Source organism: Amblyomma mixtum, chromosome 10 (assembly GCF_055824585.1).
Source record: "Amblyomma mixtum isolate Tamu chromosome 10, ASM5582458v1, whole genome shotgun sequence".
Taxonomy (NCBI): domain Eukaryota; kingdom Metazoa; phylum Arthropoda; class Arachnida; order Ixodida; family Ixodidae; genus Amblyomma; species Amblyomma mixtum.
Genome location: NC_143021.1, coordinates 98,085,300 through 98,105,787, shown reverse-complemented (window position 1 = coordinate 98,105,787; position 20,488 = coordinate 98,085,300). Strand labels below are relative to the sequence as shown.

The window sequence follows — 20,488 nt, the reverse complement described above, 5'->3', positions numbered from 1 at the left end:
GAGAAGCCAAACGCACTTTCTTTAACTCCGATCTGCCTAAAATGTTGTCAACTAACCCCCGTAGGTTCTGGCAAGTCATTAACCCCCAGCACACACGCACTGTTTCCCTCACTGATGCTTCGGGTGCAACTGTCTCTGAAACTGAATGCACCAACATGTTCAACACAGCCTTTTCATCCGTGTTTACTAATGAAACAGAGCCGACATTTCCTCCAAACCCCCCAATTATTCAAGATACTGTGCCTCCTCTTATATTTTTTTCTGCAGGAATTTTGTCACTAATAGAAAACATTAAAAAATCATCCTCTGCTGGAATTGACAATATCAACGCTAAAATACTGATTAATACCAAAGATATATGTTCATCTCTGTTGTGCTTGTTATTCGCTCAGTCACTCTTCACAGGTCAACTGCCCATAGACACGAAAAATGGGAAGGTCGTTCCAGTCTACAAATCAGGTAACAAGAACTCCCCGCTTAATTACCGTCCCATCTCTCTAACTAGTATTCCCTGCAAAATCATGGAACACGTCATCTATACCCACATCATGACATTCCTTGATTCGAATAACTTCTTCCATTCTGCTCAGCACGGGTTTCGCCGGGGTTACTCCTGCGAGACCCAACTTGCCACATTCATTCATGATCTCCATGCTAACCTTGATTCTAATCTACAAACTGATATCATTTTTCTAGATTTCGCCAAAGCCTTTGATAAAGTACCCCATAGACGCCTGCTGATAAAACTTTATCGATTAAATTTGCACCCCCATATTTTGAAGTTGATCGAAGAATTTTTGACTAATCGTTCGACGTTTGTCTTCGTTAACAATAAAAACTCTAACTCACTCTCAGTAACGTCGGGCGTCCCTCAGGGATCTGTGCTTGGCCCACTACTGTTTCTTATATACATTAATTATCTGCATTCAAATGTAACATCTAACATACGCATGTTCGCTGATGACTGTGTACTTAATCGTGCTATTCTCACCAGCGCTGACCAATCTTCTCTTCAAAATGATCTTAATGCCGTTCAAGAGTGGTGTAATAAATGGCTAATGGAACTTAACCCACGTAAGTGTAATCTTTATCCATTAGCCGTCGCCGTAATCCTTTAACCTTCTCTTACGTAATATCTGAAGTTCCCGTACAACTAGTACAATCATACAAGTATCTAGGCATAACTATTTCTAGCGATCTTTCTTGGAGCCTGCATGTTACTAATATAATAACGTCAGCAAACAAGACATTAGGTTTCCTAAAGCGCCATCTTCATCATGCTCCCCATCATGTCAAGTTATTAGCTTACAAGTCATTAGTCAGGTCCAAACTAGAATTTGCGTCGCCCATCTGGAATCCTCATCAAGCATATCTCATCAATGACCTCGAATATGTTCAGAATCGCGCTTCTCGTTTCATTAATTCATCCTACTCTTATGACATCAGTGTTTCGTCCTTAAAAACAGCATCCGGATTATCACCCTTATCGCTCCGCCGTCGCATTGCCAGCATGTCTTTATTTCACAAATTCTTCCACAGCCCCCCTATGCACATCGCACCTTATATTCTTCCACCTGCACGCATATCTCACCGCACCAGCCATCACCTACAAGTTTCCCGTCCACGATCACGCACCGTCACTTTTTCTAATTCCTTCTTTCGTCGTGCAGCCGCAGACTGGAACGGCCTTCCAAACAACGTTGCCATCATCACCTGCCCACGACTTTTCACTGATAATGTAGAAAGTTTCCTGTCATTGTGAATTTGTGCTTTTATTCTTGCCACCCCTTATGTAACACCCCTTTTAAGGGGCCTTTAAGGTAATAAAATGAAATGGAATGAAATGAAACTTCACAGAAGGTTTATTTTACACATTTACAGTGTAAATGGGAGTCCTGTGGTCACAAAAGAACATCTCTTTAAGTACCCTTCACATTCCCCAGATTTCTGACTTGTAAAGTTCGGAAAACGTTCTCCAATCAGGTGGACAATTGTGGGCATTGGCGGTCGCACCCACATCAGGGGGCGCTGCTGGTCTCTCTCGCTCTCTTGCGGATCGGTCGATGGGAAGGGGAAAAGCCAGCAGTCATCTAACACGGTCGTGTCGAATTGGCAGGTTCCGCGCCTCCGTGGGAAATAACTGCTACGCCGTTTCCCAGCCGGTGGACAGAGGGAAAGACATGTCATCGAAGTCTGTCGTGTCGACTTCAGCACTGTGTTAAGGACTGTGTCTCTGTGGGAAAAGAATAACACACGTGCTGACATTGGTGGCAAAAGAGCTCGCATGTCTGGCTGATATACGCTTTGCTAGCGCATGGTTTGACGGCGTGTTGGTCTTGATGTCGATATAAAACCACCTTTCCTTTCTGAAATAAACCAGTTGGAAGTTAGCGCCATGTGTTGTCTGTCTTTTTGTGTCCTTGTCTCTTTGCGCTACGTTTTTACCATTCAAATATGAGCCACAAGCCGAAGCTTTTACCCTTCTGAATGACACACTGTTTCCCAGCCGAAGGCTGTCGTGTCGACTTCAGCACATTGTTAAGATCGGTGCCTCCGTGGGAAAAGAATTGCACTCCGTTTCCGAGCAGGGGAATGAAGGGCCTTGGACTCCCCCGTCAGAGGTCCGAAACGTGGGACCTCTGTCAATGTCGCAGCCGCCTTTCAAGTAAGATCAATAGCTTGACCCTTCACCGCATCACTTAGTCCGGCGACCCGAGGGCAGACTGGGCCACCTGACGCCGCCGTCACTGCTGTTTCTGCCATCCCCAGTCCACGCCGATCCTTCGTTGCACGACTCAAGTCTTCGTGGAATTCCGCCCCGGCCCGTGTTGGCCGAACTCAACAATGCAGGCGTTGCTAGATGGGGGCTCCATGCCTATGCACGACGCCGCATCCATGGCTCAGCGTATCGTCTTATTCCGCTGAAACGAAACGACACCCGTTGTGGCGACGTGCTGTTTGTAATTAAAAAGTGCTATTAAATATAAAAGCACTGGTCAGGGCCTAGGCTATGACCTGTCATTGCTAACTAGATGAACGCCATTTATACGCCGTAAAAATCTGTAATAGCAAAAATAATAAATTATTTTTTGGTGCAGTGTCATGGTGCATATACGGGCCTGGTTTCAGTTCACTTCAGAAGACAATTAGACCAGAACTAAGGAATAGGCAGGAAGAAAAGGGGGAGATTAATGAAGGGAACAAAGAAAAAATACAGCCATTTTTTTTTAACAACCATAGATATGTAAGATAACAGGCTTCACGCCTTTGTAGCTGCGTGTAGTGAAAACGTTTGGTGAGTCGTTCAACACACTTGGCACATAAAAAGCACGTACAAATTCACCAGCTATTGTTTGCACTCGGGGCAAAATGAATCCATCGCGTGGACGTAATGCTCGAGCGGGAAGATATGGGGGAGAAGTCCTTGCTCCATAGGTGCAACGTGAATGAAGGCATACGAGAGCAGGAGATACGACCGGAATTGTTGGCTATTGGCAAACCAAACATCAACGCGTGGGTTACAGTTTTCAGTAAGCAATCAACCTTGTTGCACCACTACACATAGCAGAATTAAATGGAAAAAATATATACCGCAGCACACTGTACGCCATTGCCTGTGCTATTATCTTCCTGATGTAAATTGTGCGTAACGCTTTAATAGAGTGCATAGCAGGCAAGGTATTTCGCACAGCCTTTTACAAGCGTTAGCCGAATGTCTGTTCCAGGATATTGTGGAATCGCGATGAACACTAATATAATTCACATTTGAAATGTATGGAATAGAAGAGCAGGCACAATTGCAACACTGATGGGAATGAAGAATCACTTGAGTGGCGACAGGAACTCTCAGGGGATTGTGGAACCAAACTAATCTAGTTTTATCTTGGATAGCAATAATTAAGTTACTACAGTACCAACTCATGATGTTTACAGTGCCAATTTGTAAATCAACCGTGGCCTGATCGTAATTTATCTGACACGATGCTGAAAGCGTGTCATCTGCGCACTTTAATGACCAGTCTATAAAGAATGGCCTGACTGATGTCGTCAACGTTATAATTGAATAAAAGAGGGGCTAAAATCGATCCCTGAGGAACAACAGCTGCCATCTGTGTGGGCTTGCATTTAATATTTTCGATAACTACCACTTGGGTTGGACCATACTATTAGAGAGAGAGAGAGAAGGACGGAAAGGCAGGGAGGTTAACCAGACGATGACCAGTTGGCTACCCTACACTTGGGGAGGGGAACAAAGGGGAAAAAAGAAAAAGAGCGGCAACGAAATGAGTTTTCTAAGTTTCCAGCGACCACTATGTCACGGGGACAGAGGGCGCGCACTGAAAACTTGAAGATTATAGACGCGAATACAACTCCGAGTCCTTTAAGAATCTCAGGAGCGCTATCACCACCATACAAATAAATCTCAAGGAAAGTCATGAAGGGCCTTCGAAAGCCACAGCTATGTAGTTTCCGAAGTAATATACTATGTTTCACGGATTCAGAAGGTTTTGATATGTCTAAAAACAATGCACTTCGAGTGCATTGTGTTGGAAATCAGTTAGTTTAGCTAATGCAAAACAAGTGCCGCGCCCGCAAGTAAATCGAGTCAAGTCAAGACGTCTTTATTTACATCAGGACAATGTGTGTAGGCCCAGGAAAAAATTGAACCACATTCACTTGAAGCAGCCCGGGCCCGTACAAGGCAAAACACTATGCAAACGACAGAGCATGGTGGATAAGTCATGTACTATCACGATGAAAAGAAACGCGAACAAAGCGGAGCGTCTAGGCTCCGCTCTGTTCGCATTTTTTTTTTTCAACACGCCTTAACTTCGGTGGTAGTAAAAAGATGCTACAGTTGTCCGTGATGCATTCTAGGAAAACTCTAACGTCCTTTCCTTACAACCCAGACAAAAGCGCCATCAAAAGAAATTGCAACAGTGGAGTGCTTAGGCGCCGCGCTGTTCGCGTTTCTTTCCACCACCACCACCATAACTACCACCGGTGGTAGTTATGTGGCCGGGCCGGGAGTATCTCCGCGCCGTCCGGTTGGAGTGGGCGAAAATCTGGAACCTCAACAACATTACAAGGTCAGATACTCCTACTCATATCAGCGTAAAAAAGAGGCTTGACGCATTGCTGGCGAAGTACCAGCCCCTTTTCAAAGACGAATTGGGCACCATAACGGAAGAGCGCGCAGAACTTTTTCTTAAACCTGGTATGAAGCCGAGATTCCTAAAAGCCAGGAATGTCCCGTTCGCGTTGCAAAAAGCTTTCGACGCTGAATTGGCCAAAATGGAACAACTGGGAATTATATCGCCGGTTATGACGTCAGAATACGCTACGCCTGCGGTACCCGTAATCAAGCAAGATGCTAGCATCAGGATTTGCGGCGAGTACAAGACGACCGTGAACCCGTGCCTTGATGTCGACCGCTACCCATTACCAAAGGTGGACGACCTGTTCACAGCCTTGTCGGGGGGTAAGCATTTCTCGAAGATTGATCTCAGCCGGGCCTATCAGCAAGTGGTCATGTCTGAGTCGTCAAAACAATACCTCACGTTAAATACGCAAAACGGATTTTTTGTTGTTAATCGACTCGCGTTTGGAATTTCTTCCGCACCTGGGATTTTTCAAGGAATAATTCACACCATGTGAAGGGCTTGCACGGCGTTTGCTGCTACCTAGACGACATTCTGGTCACTGGTAAAAGTGACGAAGAGCATTTAACCAATCTGGAAGCTGTGTTAAAACGACTTGTTGAAAGAGGCGATCGTGTCAAGAAAGAGAAGTGCTCGTTTTTCCAACAGGACCTTCGCTACCTCGGACACAGAATCAGCGCACAAGGCATCTCGGCAACGACGGAGAAGGTTGACGCACTCCTCAAGGCTCCAGCCCCTAACAACAGGCAGCAGCTGCAGTCGTTCCTGGGAGTAGTCAATTTCTACGGCAAGTTCCTTCCTAACCTAGCAACGGTGGCACAACAATTTTTCAGGCTGCGACGTAAAAACGCCCCGTGGTGCTGGGATGAGCGTTGCCAGGAAGCGTTCATCAAGATAAAGAGCTTGCTAGCCTCTCCGCCGATTTTGGCGCCCTACGACCCGTGCAAACAATTGCAGCTATCATGCGATGCATCGCACTATCGTTTAGGCGCGGTTCTTTCTGATGTTTTGGATGATGGCAGCACAAAGCCAATCGCTTTCGCATCGCGTACCTTGACCGATGCCGAGAATAAATACAGCCAGCTTGAGAAAGAGGCCCTTGCAATAATATTTGGTGTTAAGAAGTTTCATTTCTACATTTTCGGTCGTTTGTTCACATTATACTCCGTTTCACACATCATGTGCAACGCTGTGAAGGCTACGGAAGTAGTCCGCAGAAAAAAATAAAGAGAAATGTATCACTGCGCGATGTTTTGTGGCCGTGTGGTCTAACGCGTCGCTCCGGGGAGTCGACAGGCAGTGGGGGCGCGTGGGTTCAAATCCCGGGTGGTGAAACTTTTTTTTCGCACATTTTTTTTTCATCGCAAGTTGAATTTCGCATGACTTGAATGAGCAAACTCGTTTTGTTCAGAATCGCTTGAATATTATGGCGTGCTCTGAAATGAACTGCATGCATCTGTTCATTTGATGCATACCGCTTTAATGTGAGCTGTCCGAAATTCGTTGTCAATGAGCTCGCACCGGCTTTTGGTCACCAGTAGCGGTTTTCTTCCCGATTCAGCAGCATTGCGACTATACTTTTTAGATGCAAGCGAGAGGTTTGTGCGAAAGATTACGTTCATTCGTCGGGTTTAGTTAATTAGCACAGTTCTGAGTGCTCCGCTGTGGCCCGATTAACAAGTGGCCGTCTGTAACTTTCGGGTCAAATTATTTTTACACACACCACCTCGATATGGCCTGTTTTCCCGTGCTGTCAGGTAAAAAGAGTTCCAAGCTGTGGGAACGTCAAGTAAGAATGCAGAAAAAGTTGTACAATGCTAGGTAAAAATATTTAGAAAGAGCAAACAATAAATGAGATAGGACAATAAAAAATGCTGACCCCGGAGTGTTTGCGAAAAATGGTTTATTCTGGAAACAGCCAGTGGTGTTTTTTCAAGAGCCACGTTATGATATGGAGCATTGCCCATGACGACAATGCTATTGGTCGGAATGTTTGGCAAAAAGAGTGGTAGTCAGCGTGGTTTCCCTTTTTTGCTCTGAAGAAGTCAGCAGTGTCTTCCACGAATCCTGTCGCACTGCTCCCACCGTGTACAAGAATCAAACGGGCTCATTTGCCCGAAAGCGCAGCCAATCCCGTTGTTAAACCTTTCAGGAAGGCATCCTGAGATGACTTTACAGTCTTTTCCTGCCAGACGTATTCTTTTGTGTATCCTGCGTTGACCCAGGTTTCATCTAGGTAGACGATGCACCTGTAAATGCAAAACAAACGAGTATACGAGCCAATGCTAGTAAGTAAACAAACACGCTGCAGCATGTAAGTAGGCAATGCACTGCAACAAACGCACTGCTGACCCCTGTCTCACAAACAGCCGCTCAAAGACACTCGTGTCAAGGCCTGCGTAAGTTGTCAAGAACAGCGTTCCGAGCCGTGCAGGCCTGCGTAAGTTGTCAAGAACAGCGTTCCGAGCCGTGCAGGCCTGCGTAAGTTGTCAAGAACAGCGTTCCGAGCCGTGCAGGCCTGCGTAAGTTGTCAAGAACAGCGTTCCGAGCCGTGCAAAGCGCCCCTAGCACCCTTGGTCTTGGCCAACAGCACCATGGCAGCGCGTAAATATAGATTTTGCTGGGCCCTTTTTGAACGCAATGTTTCTTGTGGTCGTGGACGCGCATTCAAAGTGGGCGGAAGTGTTTGTTATGCACTCGACTACGTCGGACGCTACAGTTGACAAACTGAGAGAGCTGTTTGCACGGTTTGGTTTCCCAGAAACCATGGTCACTGAAAACGGCCCGCAGTTTACTTCCGAAGAGTTCAAGCTTTTTGGGAAAGAATTGGGCTGTCGTCACGTGCTTACTGCACCGTATCATCCCAGCTAAAACGGGCTTGCAGAGCGTTTTATTCAGACACTTAAAAACGCTCTTCGTAAGTCTAGCGGAGCGGACACATTACACTGAGGCTTCACAAGTTTTTGTTTACCTATGGCAACTCGCCCCATGCGACAACAGCTGTCACCAGAAAACTTGCTACTAGGACGACGGCTGCGGAATCGACTCGATGTTGTCAAGCCAGCGGTGGGAGGAAGGGTTGCATATAATCAGTTCAAGGAATCCGTGGCTCGCCCACGTCGTGATCGTGACATAGCAGTCGGTGACCAAGTGATGACTCTCAATTATCAAGACAGACCAAACTGGGTCCCTGGTGTTCTTGTGGGGCAGTCCGGCCCTTTGTCTTTTACCGTTCGTGCTACCAAACCCAGAGGCAGTTTCACCTGGCGTCGTCACAAGGACCAGCTGCTCGCGCGGACCACCGATCCGGAACGCGAGGCATCCAACCAGGAGGGAGACGAGTTCCTGGCGTTTCCACCAAGCGTCGATCCAGTGCCATCCTCCGCCCCTACCGCCAGAGGTCCTGCCGCTTCGCAAGCGCTCCAGACGGCGTTCCAGAAGCGTTCCCGACCAGAGACCGTCGACCACCGGACAGATATCAAGCTGGAGTTTAGCTTGTTAAATTAGTCAATATAAAGGGGAGGGAAGTGGTCTCCGGCTATCGCCGCCGCCGTCGCTGATGCGCATGTGCGCCAAAAAACTAATAAAAGGCGTGCGCCGCAACCTACTGGTTGGTTATTCTCGGCCAGCCACGCACCGACGAACATGCGGGAATAAACACCGCGTTCGCCCCTGGAAACTTTTCTCCTTCGCATGAACGCGCGCGTCTGATGAACCACGCATCACAACAAGGACAATGTGTGTAGGCCCGGGAAAAAATTGAATCACATTCACTTGAAGCAGCCCGGGCCCGTACAAGGCAAAACAGTATGCAAACGACAGAGCATGGTGGATAAGTCATGTACTATCACGATGAAAAGAAACGCGAACAGAGCAGAGCGCCAAGGCTCCGCTCTGTTCGCATTTTAAGCATGAAATGCTTTTAGCCCCCGTTGTCGGCAGTGTGGTGACGTCACGCCGAGACCGAGAGCCATCATCCGGGCACTGAAATCCACTCATCCGGGCACTGAAATCCACTCATCCGGGCACTGAAATCGAGTCATCCGGGCACTGAAATCGAGTCATCCGGGCACTGAAATCGAGTCATCCGGGCACTGAAATGGAGTCATCCGGGCACTGAAATCGAGTCATCCGGGCACTGAAATCGAGTCATCCGGGCACTGAATTCCAGTCATCCGGGCTCTGAAACGAGAACATCCGGGCACCGTACGAGACTTAACGAGATTTAACGAGACTCTCTAAGCCCTCCTACGCGACCGGCATGCAAGCAACGGTTGGTCTCCAAACGAGTCACAAAAAATAACTGCTGCCAGTCCTTCTCAATGTTTATCAAGATATCAGTCGCGCTGTGCGTTTGATAATGCAAAAAATTATAATTTCCGATTTCTAATAACGCCTGCAAAAAGCACATAAATGCCACGTACACTTCGTTGTCGTACGTGATCTCTTAGGGGCTTCGCGCATCGAAGCAAAGCTGCGCAGGTGCACAGGGGCCCGGGGGAGAAGCGCTGCGTTCAAAGGGCAAGGCATCGCGCCGAACGGGTGGTGGCGTTCCTCCCTTGCTTTACGGTGCGGTTCGGGTGTCCACCGAGATGGCAGAGAATTACTGCGCCATTTCCTTTCCTCAAAAAACCAAATGGCAAGGCATCGCGCTGAACGGGTGGTGGCGTTCCTCCCTTCCTGTACGGTGCGGTTCGGGTGTCCACCGAGATGACATTAGGCCCGTAAACATTTCATGCTTACTCTACTCTCGTTTACGGGAGAGGCAGAGATTTTTTTTTTCCAACACGCCTTAACTTCGGTGGTAGTAAAAAGATGCTAGAGTTGTCCGGGATGCATTCTAGGAAAACTCTAACGTCCTTTCCTTACAGCCCAGAAAAAAGCGCCATCAAAAGATATTCGAACAATGGAGTGCTTAGGCGCCGCACTGTTCGCGTTTCTTTCCACCATGATAGTATCGCGTGTTGCGGAAATAAACGCGCCCCGTAAAATGCTTCTTTCAGCTAAATGGGCGCATTGTTCGAGCTCAAATTTCGCATAGAAATGGCATTTGGTCGGCAGAATTGTTTAATACCACGTTTTCTTGGGGTACTTACCTGATTCGAACAGAATAAGTCGGATATTCACATCGTCTGCGGCGACGACGAAGGAAATTAAGCTGCTCTGTCAGCTATCGCACCGGTGGCGCCATCTCGTTTGTTGGTCGTGAAGAATCAGCAAAGGAGGGGGATTCGGGTGATTTGAAGACTCTCTTTCAACTGGTTTTTTTAATGGTCACAGAAAACTTAGCTTGGCAAAACTAAGTTTCCAGCAAGTTAAGTTTTCTGTGACCATTAAAAAACCAGTTGAAAGAGCGTCTTCAAACCCCCCAAATCTCCCTCCTTTGCTGATTCTTCACGACCAACAAACGAGATGGCGCCACCGGTGCGATAGCTGACAGAGCAGCTTAATTTCCTTCGTCGTAGCCGCAGACGATGTGAATATCCGACTTATTCTGTTCGAATCAGGTAAGTACCCCAAGAAAACGTGGTATTAAACAATTCTGGTTACCAAATTCCATTTCTATGCGAAATTTGAGCTCGAACAATGCTCCCGTTTAGTTGAAAGAAGCATTTTACGGGGCGCGTTTATTTCCGCAACACGCGATATACTACAGATTAGCTTGGCGTAAAGGAATATGAATTCAACAACATTTAACAGCGCGGGCACATCTGGTAAGAAAAAAGAAACAAAAGGCAGGAAAAGAAGATTGCTAAGACTATTTAGGTCATATTAGGACGGCAAAATACACTCATAAACTTTTAGCTCAGCAAAAAAATAATTTAGAATTTCGTACCTGAGCGCAGATATCAAAAGATACATGAAATTCATCGTATCAGCGCGTCACGAATTTCACGCGGGTTGCGCGTTTCCACAGATATACCTTTACTCAGAATTTTATTTAATAAATGCAGAAGAGCAAAGCGCTACATCAAACGACCGCATTCTGTGCGGGAGAAGGATATGCACCAAAATGATTGTTTGCGAAACGTATATCTTGGAAATGTTGCTTTCAGGCAAGACAGTTTTAGAAACTTATTTTCGTGGTAACCGATACATTTTACAATTATATTCTAATAGGTCATGAACTGGTGTGATGTGAAAGCGAGCAAACAATTCCTCTGTGTGCGCATCGTAATCCACATTTGCAATGTGTCGGACAGCTTTCTTTTGGAGCATGAATATTAAGGCGAAAGCTTGTAATGGCTCATGCTCCCGTCCGTCCGGCGTTACATCCAGCTCAAGCTGTTAATCAAACGGATGACGGTTGTCCACCGAGATATGTGAGACAGTCGCTGCGTAATTTCCTTTCCTGAAATAGAATTTTCATCTCCTTCATTACGGCCTCTCTTCTTTCACTCAGACTTCCTCCCTTTCTGTACAAACGGTTGACAGGTGTCCACCGACATATGTGAGATGGTTACTGCGCAATTTCTTTTCCTCAAAAATGCGTTGCGTTCGAAGGTGTTTCAAACAGGCAAGGAATCGCGCCGAACGGGCGATGGCGTCCCGTGGACTGCCTGGCTGCGCTGCAACACGCTGTCGTGTTCCACTCCTAAAGACGACGCTTAAATGTCGTTAATTAGTAATTATTCATTAAGCAATAATTACTCGTTGATTAATGATTAGTTAGTACTTAGGAGTTATTAATTAATTACGTGTGACGTCACCAGTGCCACAGAGGCAGTCAAAGTGGTGGGGTAAACGCTTTCGCTCTACGCACTTTAGACATCCAAAGTGCCTCCTGACTTTTTTTTATTTATGTTTGCCCCTCTACGTGCATCCTGGTGAATAAGGCTTACACCGGGGTTCAGGTCGACATAGACTTGAGTACCGAGCAAGAATATACAATGGTCCGGGTACTGCCTCTCAGACGCCGCGACCCGTCAATACATATCCTCAACATATACTGCCCTCCGCATAAGCCGCGCGTAACTTTTAATGAAATCTTCCTTCGCGCGATAAAAATGGCAGCCAAAGAGCCTCTAGTGATCATTGGAGACTTCAATGCTCCCAGCCTTCATTGGGGCTACCACTTCGAACAGGCAAGAGGACGTAAGCTGGCGGAGCTCATCTCCACCCTCAGCCTCACGTTGCTCACGGACCCGGCGTATTCCACCCGAGTGGGGAATTCGGTAACCCGCGACACGTGTCCAGACCTTTCTCTCGTCAAAAATGCTAGAGCGGCTGCTTGGGAGAACTTGGGAGATTCTCTAGGCAGCGATCACCTCCTTCTCCGGATTACACTCATGGCGAAGGCAGCGCGCAAAAAATGGGGTCAGGCCAAGCCAGGCGTACTATTTTCCGGCGGCTACGCGGAGTGGGCTAACCACATATACAACATTCAGAAACAACACGTCACAACACTACAAACCACCGAAGAGATCCCCGCAGTGGACACCCACCTCCTGCATTTGTGGGAGGCGCGCCGGAGCTTAACTAAACGGTGGACAAAGCAGAAAACTAATCGCAAATTACGCGACCGATAGTCAAACTCACAGAGCAAGCTGCAGCGTATGCTGCCGAACTCTCAGATTCAAATTGGATAGCACGCTGCGACGCCGCAGCTCATCAGATGAGCTCGAAGGGGACGTGGCGTCTCTTTCGCAGTCTAATCGACCCCTCTCAAACGAGAGGGGAGACGCAAAAGCAGCTCCGGCGGGCTCTGCAAGGGTATCAAGGTACGACGGCGCAACTTGCGGACACTCTGTGCGACAGATATCTTTGTCGTACGGAGGGCCCGCCTGGGCCTGAGTACATGTACTCTGGCAGGCCTAATGAAACACTTGATGCCCCTTTTGAGTTGCACGACCTTAAGGCGGCCTTAGCAAAAATGCGCCGGGGTACGGCTCCGGGACGGGATCACATAACAGTGAACCTGTTGGCGAACCTACCGGACTCAGCCTACCTCCATTTATTAGAATACATCAACCAGATCTGGGACGGGCGTCCACTCCCTCCCGAGTGGAAAACGTCACTTGTGACGTTTATCCCTAAAACAGGTAAGGCCGTGAATACGGACAACCTGAGGCCCATATCACTGACCTCATGTGCGGGCAAGCTTATGGAGACGATGGTTCGGGATCGCCTCTCTCCATACCTGGAGAGTAAGGGCTTCTTTGCAGTTACCATGTTCGGGTTTCGCCCCCCCATGTCTGCACAGGATGTCCTTCTCCAGCTGCACAGGGATGTAATACGACCCACAACTATGCAACACAATGACAAAGCCATCCTCGCCCTTGATCTGAAAGGAGCTTTCGACAATGTTAAACACGGAAGCATCCTGGCCAACTTGAGTTCTACCGATTGTGGGGCTAGGGCCTACGCGTATGTAAGAGATTTCTTGACTAATCGCCAGGCCTTTCTTCGGATTGAGGGCGAGGAATACGGCCCTTACATGATGGGAACACGGGGTACCCCTCAGGGAGCGGTGTTATCACCGCTCCTGTTCAACATAGCTATGATGCACCTCCCAAGCCACCTGGCCCGGGTGGAAGGCATTCAACACGCGTTGTATGCAGATGACATTACAATTTGGACCACTGAGGGGAGCCTTGGGGACATGGAGGCCCGCCTTCAGCAGGCCGCTTCCATAGTCGATGCGTATGCCATTGACTGTGGGCTCCAATGTGCTCCAGCGAAATCAGAGCTTTTGCATGTCAGAGCGAACCCAAAGGATAGGACAGCAATTTACATCTCTCTGTCAGGAGGTCCTATTAGAGAGGTGGAGGAGCTCCGTATTCTGGGCCTTTTCATTCACCACAGACTCAGACCGGACTCCACCATTCTGAAACTCAAGAGAGTAGGCGAACAGGTAGGGCGCATGATCCGCCGCGTTTCCAACAAGCGGGGCGGTCTGCGGGGCAGGGACGCGCTTCGGCTCGTCTATGCCTTCGTGACTAGCCGGATCCTCTACGCCGTGCAATATCTCCGCACTACTAAGCAAGACGAGGCGCGAATAGACGCCGTCATCCGCAAGGCAACTAAGCGAGCCCTGGATCTCCTGGTGGCTACCTCTAATGCCAAACTCAAGGCATTGGGGGTGCTAAACTCCTACCAGGAGCTGCGGGAGGCCCACCTCGTGAACCAATACACGCGGCTCATGCAGACGGCCCCTGGGCGCCGCCTGCTAAACCGCTTACACATCCAACACGACTGCACTCCAGAGGAGGCGGAGCGTATCCCAGTACTGTGGCGCCATATGCTCTGGGCTCCCCGCTCCCTCGTAACATGGACACCGACATGCACGTAAACAGGCGACAAGCGCGGGCTCGGGCTCTTGAGAGACAACACGGCTCCCGACCCGGTGTATATTATGTAGACGTAGCAGGCCCATCGCCCACGGGATTTTACACGGCCGCTGTCGTTCACCAGGAAATGCACGTTGATGGACTCTCTTTTCGAGCCCCGAATTCAATGCGAGCCGAGGAAGTAGCGATAGCGCTTGCTGCCGCCCACGCCAATTCGAGAATCATCATTACGGACTCCCGAAAAGCATGTGATCATTACTTGGCAGGGGAGATCTCCCCCTTAGCTGCTTGCATTCTAACTGAAAACTGCGCAAAAAACGAAGACACAGAACGAGAAGGCACGACACGGGCGCCCGTGTCGTGCCTTCTCGTTCTGTGTCTTCGTTTTTTGCGCAGTTTTCAGTATGAATTCCTACCAACTAGCCCAGTTTACCGTTCTTATTAATTGCATTCTAAGAGGGACTGCCACTGATCCAACACCCAAAAGAATCATTTGGGCTCCTGGCCACCAGGGCTTACGAGGTAATGAGGCCGCTGACGCGGCTGCCCGAGCGCTTACTCACCGGGCTCCTCATCCTAGCTCTTCTGGCTCGGAGACTAACCAGCCGCTGCTGCGATTCAAAGAAATTATAACGCATTATAGCGACATCCACCGCCTTTTCCCGGCCCCTGCAAAGGGGCTGAGTAAGACGGAGGAGCGAACTTTAAGGCGCCTGCAGACAGGTACTCTACTCTGTCCTGCAATCTTAAAGCATTACGATCCTAACACGGATGGGCGATGCCCACACTGTGGGGAGACCTGTGATATCTTCCACATGGTGTGGGCATGTACTCAAAATCCCCACCTCCCCCCTTCCCCTACCCCTTCCAGAGAGGCATGGGAGACTGCCCTTCTCAACTGCTCCTCGCTTGAGTCCCAAAGGGCTCTGGTGAAACGGGCTAGAGACGGGGCATTGTCATGCGGTATCCCGGACTAGGGACGCCGACCATGTAGCGTGGCCACTCTGTGGCTCCCAAACTCTATTTCAGAAATTAAAAGTTTTCACCACCACCACCAAAGTGCCTCCTGACTTTTTTATTTATGTTTGCCTCCGTTGCATTTCCCCATACCATGAAGCAATAGTTTAGGTTAGATAAAAACAGTGTATTGTAAATCATTTTTATAGACGTTGGAAGAAAGTACCGAAATCTTGCTAGCACTCCTACACACTTCGCAAGACAACAGAAAACTACCAACTTGAGCGTCCCAGACCAATATCTTGTTCAAAAATATTCCAAGCGTTTTGCCGATACTACAATTCCTGCGACCAACTTTGCTATGGCAAACTGAAATCCTGACTTGATCCTTTTATTGATCCTTGATCCTTTTGAAGGGAAGGCTCATCGGGTCCCTAGGCCGGGACGCCGTTAGTAAAAGCCGCTGCCCGTGCTCTGGCGACGAGGGCTCGTTGTTCCTCGAGGTCCGAGCTAGACAGGGCAACCTCCCAGCCCTCCCGCGTTGGCTGATTTATGATGTTGATGCTGTCGCTTTTCTGACAAGCCCATACCATATGGTATAAGTTTGCCTTCTGGCCGCAAAATTTGCACTGTGCCGAAAAGGACTCGGACGCAATGGCGTGAAGCGTAGCTGGATTACTAAGACATAGTTTGTAGCCTGCGAAGGTGACATTCTTCTGATTTACTAAGACCCTTAGTGGGCCTCGGGAGTGTCTGCCTTCCAAGGCGCAAATCTTGCAGTATTTCTGATTATGTTGTTAGCAGAGAGGGGAGCCTAAGTCAGTAAGGGATGACGTAGAAGGATTCCGGGGAAGAAAAGCTCGGGCCGAAGCGTGTGCGCGCTCGTTTCCTTCAACTCCCTGGTGACCTAGTACCCATATTAATTCCTTCCGTTCAGCTGAAGTCCTACACTGACTAAAAATTTTGCAGGCTAGCGGCGTGATTCTGCCACGCATATAGTTTCTATAAGCCGCTTGGGAATCTGTAACTATGTATCTCGATGCGGAGTGCTTTGCGGCTAGGGCTGCCGCTACTTCCTCCATAGCCTGTGTATCCCCGTTACGAACTGAAAGCCCGTCGACGACTTGCATTTGGTGCACCACTGAGATTGTTGATATTCCTTGTACAGGACCCGCAGCGTCCATGAAGAAGGCTCCCTCTTATGAATAGCACTCGTTCATCTTCTTGCTCCTCGCCACTCGTCTAGCATGATGATGCTCCGGGTGCATGTTTTTGGGAAGCGCAAGCGTAAGGAATTTCCTCTTCCACTCTTGAGGTATATCTTGTCTCCCAGCCACTTGCTGCGGAAAGCTAATGTTTAAACCTTCTAAGGCCCTGTGGACGGTCGTAGTTGTGGCCAGCCGCATTACCCGGCTTGTAAGATAGGCGCTAATCAAATCATCAGCCGTATTGTGTACCCCTAGTTTTAGCAGGCGCTCCGTAGATGCTTTTGTGAGCAGGCCGAGTGCCTTCTTATAAGCCGTTCGAATGACAACGCGGAAAAGAACAGCTTTTGCATCAATGACGCTTTGCAATACGTGAAAATATGCTTTTCAAGTATGAAATCAATGCACGAAAGAATCGAAATAGGTATATAGTTTGCGAAAAAAATAACTTGTGTGCGTTTGTAAAGCACAACTCCACGAGCTTCCTTGACGCCATGCCGTATGATTTATGTTCCTATAATGCTTTTTATGACTGCTAAAAGAACGTTCTTCACGGCCTGGAAGTTCCCTCGAAGAATGTCCACCGACAAGCCATCTCTTCGCGAAGAATTCTCGAAGAAGTGATTTTCTCCTGATGATACCACCGCATAGAGGGGGCTGGAGTCTCCTTTCGTCACCAATACGAAGCGATTGTGATGCATCGAGCCGTATTACCTCAGCCTTCATACTCACAGCGGCACATAAACAGTTTATCCACACGACCCCACCACACACGGCGGCAGCCGAGCCCTGTGGTCCTGTGCCGCCCACCAGCTGCCCCTTTCTGGCTGCCGCGCATGCGCATTCATGCGCGGTGCCGGCGGGCGCAGTCGGGTCGGCCCGGCTCCTCGCGCGGCGGCAGCGGCGAACTCTGACGTCACGCGCCGCGCACCTGCTGCTTCTCTCTGGGTTCGCTCATGTGCACTACCGGCCTCCCAGGCTCGGGGCGAAATGCTCGACAGGGTAGCGTAGTGTAACACTCGCGAAAAAAATTCGTCCAGGTTACTTGGAGGAACTTCTGCAAGGCAAGACAGCCAATCCTAAAGTTGTAACTAGAAGCAGAGGTTTCTTTTATCAACAACCTCTATTTCTTATAAGGGTTTTATTAACGGCAGCATGCTGCGACGAAAAAAGCTGCACCCAACAAAGAAGTGATCAGAGAGATTTTTGCTTAACAATGAAAGGACATACCTGGTTGTTCTCGGTGCGCACCTTGACATATCTATACATGAAGGCACAAGTGATGCGCCCAAAATTTCGACACGTATTAGAAGGTTGGCAACTGCTTTTATTCCAACGTAGGAAGCCTGTTGAAGTGACAAGCTACATTGTGCCGTTCTTTCCTCAGCACGTCAAAGTTAACGTCACCTATCATGCGCACGTGGCCAGAGGGAAAAGCAAGCAGACCCAATTCATAAACAGCTTTCGGACGCTTTGGTATGCAGGCCTACAGATAGCGAGTGAAGTGATGACAAAAGAATGTGTGAAAGTACTCCACACAATATATACATACATTATTCTATAGTATATACAATATATAATACACACACGCACCCCCCCCCCCCCCCACACACACACACACATATATATATATATATATTGTCAGTGGACAACGAAGAAGACAGTGCTGGGCTCGTGCACGGAGCGCGAAGAGGACGAAGTGTGATCTGTGCGCCGTTGGCCGTCAGTAGTTCAATTGAGCTGCTGTGAGCTGCTGTCAGCATCCCTCAGTGACTACTTCTTGTGCGCCTACATTTACGTAACATCTCTTGGTGGAGGTGCGGGGTAAGAGCCGCCATGCCGCTGACCTGACGAGCCGATCCGTCGAGATAGCTACCGACGCGCCTGCCACGCCAACTGTCGTCCTAGCCCACCCTCGAGACCCGGGCACATTCTGCGGTACCGATGGCGTGGACGTTGAAGACTGGCTCTCGCTGTACGAGCGTGTGAGCACACACAACCGGTGGGATCCCACGATGAAGTTGGCCAACGTCATTTTCTACTTGACGGGCACTGCAAGGGTCTGGTTCGAGACACACGAGGAAGAACTGACCAGTTGGGACCTGTGCAAGCAGAAGCTCACCGAATTGTTCGGTAAGCCATTCGGACGTCAGCTGGCTGCGAAGAAGGAGCTTGCATGCCGCGCACAATCCTCAACAGAGTCATATGTGTCTTATATTCAGGACATTTTAGCCCTCTGCATGAAAGTTGATTCCGCCATGTCAGAGAGTGACAAAGTAGGTCACGTTCTCAAAGGAATTGCAGACGACGCCTTTAACTTGCTGGTGTACAAGGACTGTGGAACGGTTGACGCCATCTTAAAAGAATGCCGCCACTTTGAACAAGCGAAAAGCCGCCGTATTTCCCCTCAGTTCACGCGGTTGCCGAACACGGCGGCAACGTCGTCCTGCGTAGACTCATCCCAACCGTGCTCCCTGCCAACATCCGACAGCCTGACACGACTTGTACGCCGAGAACTATAGGCAGTGTCTCCCACAATTTCCCAATTATCGGTACCGGACAGTGCCCCTGCAGTATCCCTTATACAGGCTGTTGTCCGACAAGAATTCGCCAATCTCGGGATCCGACCTGTATGCTCCATTAGTTGCCCAGATGCTCGCAATGTGTCTCCCGTGCTCGGTGCCCGACATCCGTACCACACTCGCCGCAGCCGCAACCCGGATGAGTGGAGAACACCTGACGACAGGCCCATCTGTTTTAACTGCTCCCGAGTTGGTCACATCTCCCGACACTGCCGAAGCCGTCCGTCATCGACCTACCGCCGCTATCCTGATTCTTTCTATCCCCGCCGCTCGTCGTCGCCCCATGAACCACAGCTCGCAAGCTCCGACGCTCAGGCCCCTCCAACTAACCGCTCGTCGTCTCCTTACCGTCGTCGATCTCCGTCGCCCCAAACTCGACGCCCATCATCTCCTGGCCCGTATGCTCGATCCCGTTCGGAAAACTGATGGCTGCAGCGTCTGGAGGTGATGCTGCTCCGACGACCGACCTTGGAAATCCTCCTTTGACTCTACAAGCCCGACGGAATATACTTAGCGTAGACGTGGACGGGATCCCTGTTACCGCTCTCATCGACACGGGAGCGCACGTCTCCGTTATGAATGCCTCTCTACGCCGTCGCCTAAGGAAAGTGCTCACTCCTGCCCACTCCGCTGTTGTTCGTCTCGCCGATGGCGGTACTTCCGCTGTCGTTGGAATGTGCACAGCCCGTGTGTCAATCGCCGGCCGCCATACTTCGGTTCTCTTCACTGTCCTCGAACACTGCCCTCATGACCTCATCTTTGGCCTTGACTTTCTTTCCGAACATTCTGCCCTCATTGATTGCGCCACAAGTGTCGTTCAGCTCGCCCTACCTTTTAACGAGGAACCACCGGCTCCAGTTGTCCATCGCCTATGTACCGTGGATTTTGTCCGCCTGAACCCCGAAGCCGTCACTTACGTATCATTCTCTTCCGTCCCACCAGTTCCCGATGGCCAATACATCGTTACTCCAGCCCTTGATGTAACTCTCACACGGAGTGTTGCCCTCGCACATACAGTGGTCACTATGTTTGCCAATAGAGTGTCCCTTCCGATCCTCAAATTTTCATCGCACGTTCAGCCGCTTCCCCAAGGCATGTCGCTCGCCACGCTGTGCCCTGCTTCCGACTGCGTTGTGTCAGCTGTCACCGGCTGTGAACCTCCCTCGCCGAAATGCTCCGCGTCCGACGTACCACCATCTGACCAATACGCAAAAATGATTGCCCCTGACCTCTTACCAGCACAAACTCACGACCTCAGGTGTCTTCTTTCCTCATTTCACGACATCTTTGAC

General features: G+C 49.3%; 1 protein-coding gene across 1 annotated transcript in view; it reads left to right on the top strand.

The window, feature by feature from the left end:
• The window catches only part of LOC149326502 (uncharacterized), a 51,780-nt gene extending 32,644 nt beyond the window's left edge, over window positions 1-19,136 (top strand). The window contains exon 3 of the mRNA XM_089564596.1: window positions 18,432-19,136. Within this exon, the coding sequence (XP_089420722.1) occupies window positions 18,432-19,136 (705 nt within the window). The remainder of the gene's footprint in view (window positions 1-18,431) is intronic.
• The last annotated feature ends 1,352 nt before the right edge of the window (window positions 19,137-20,488 follow it).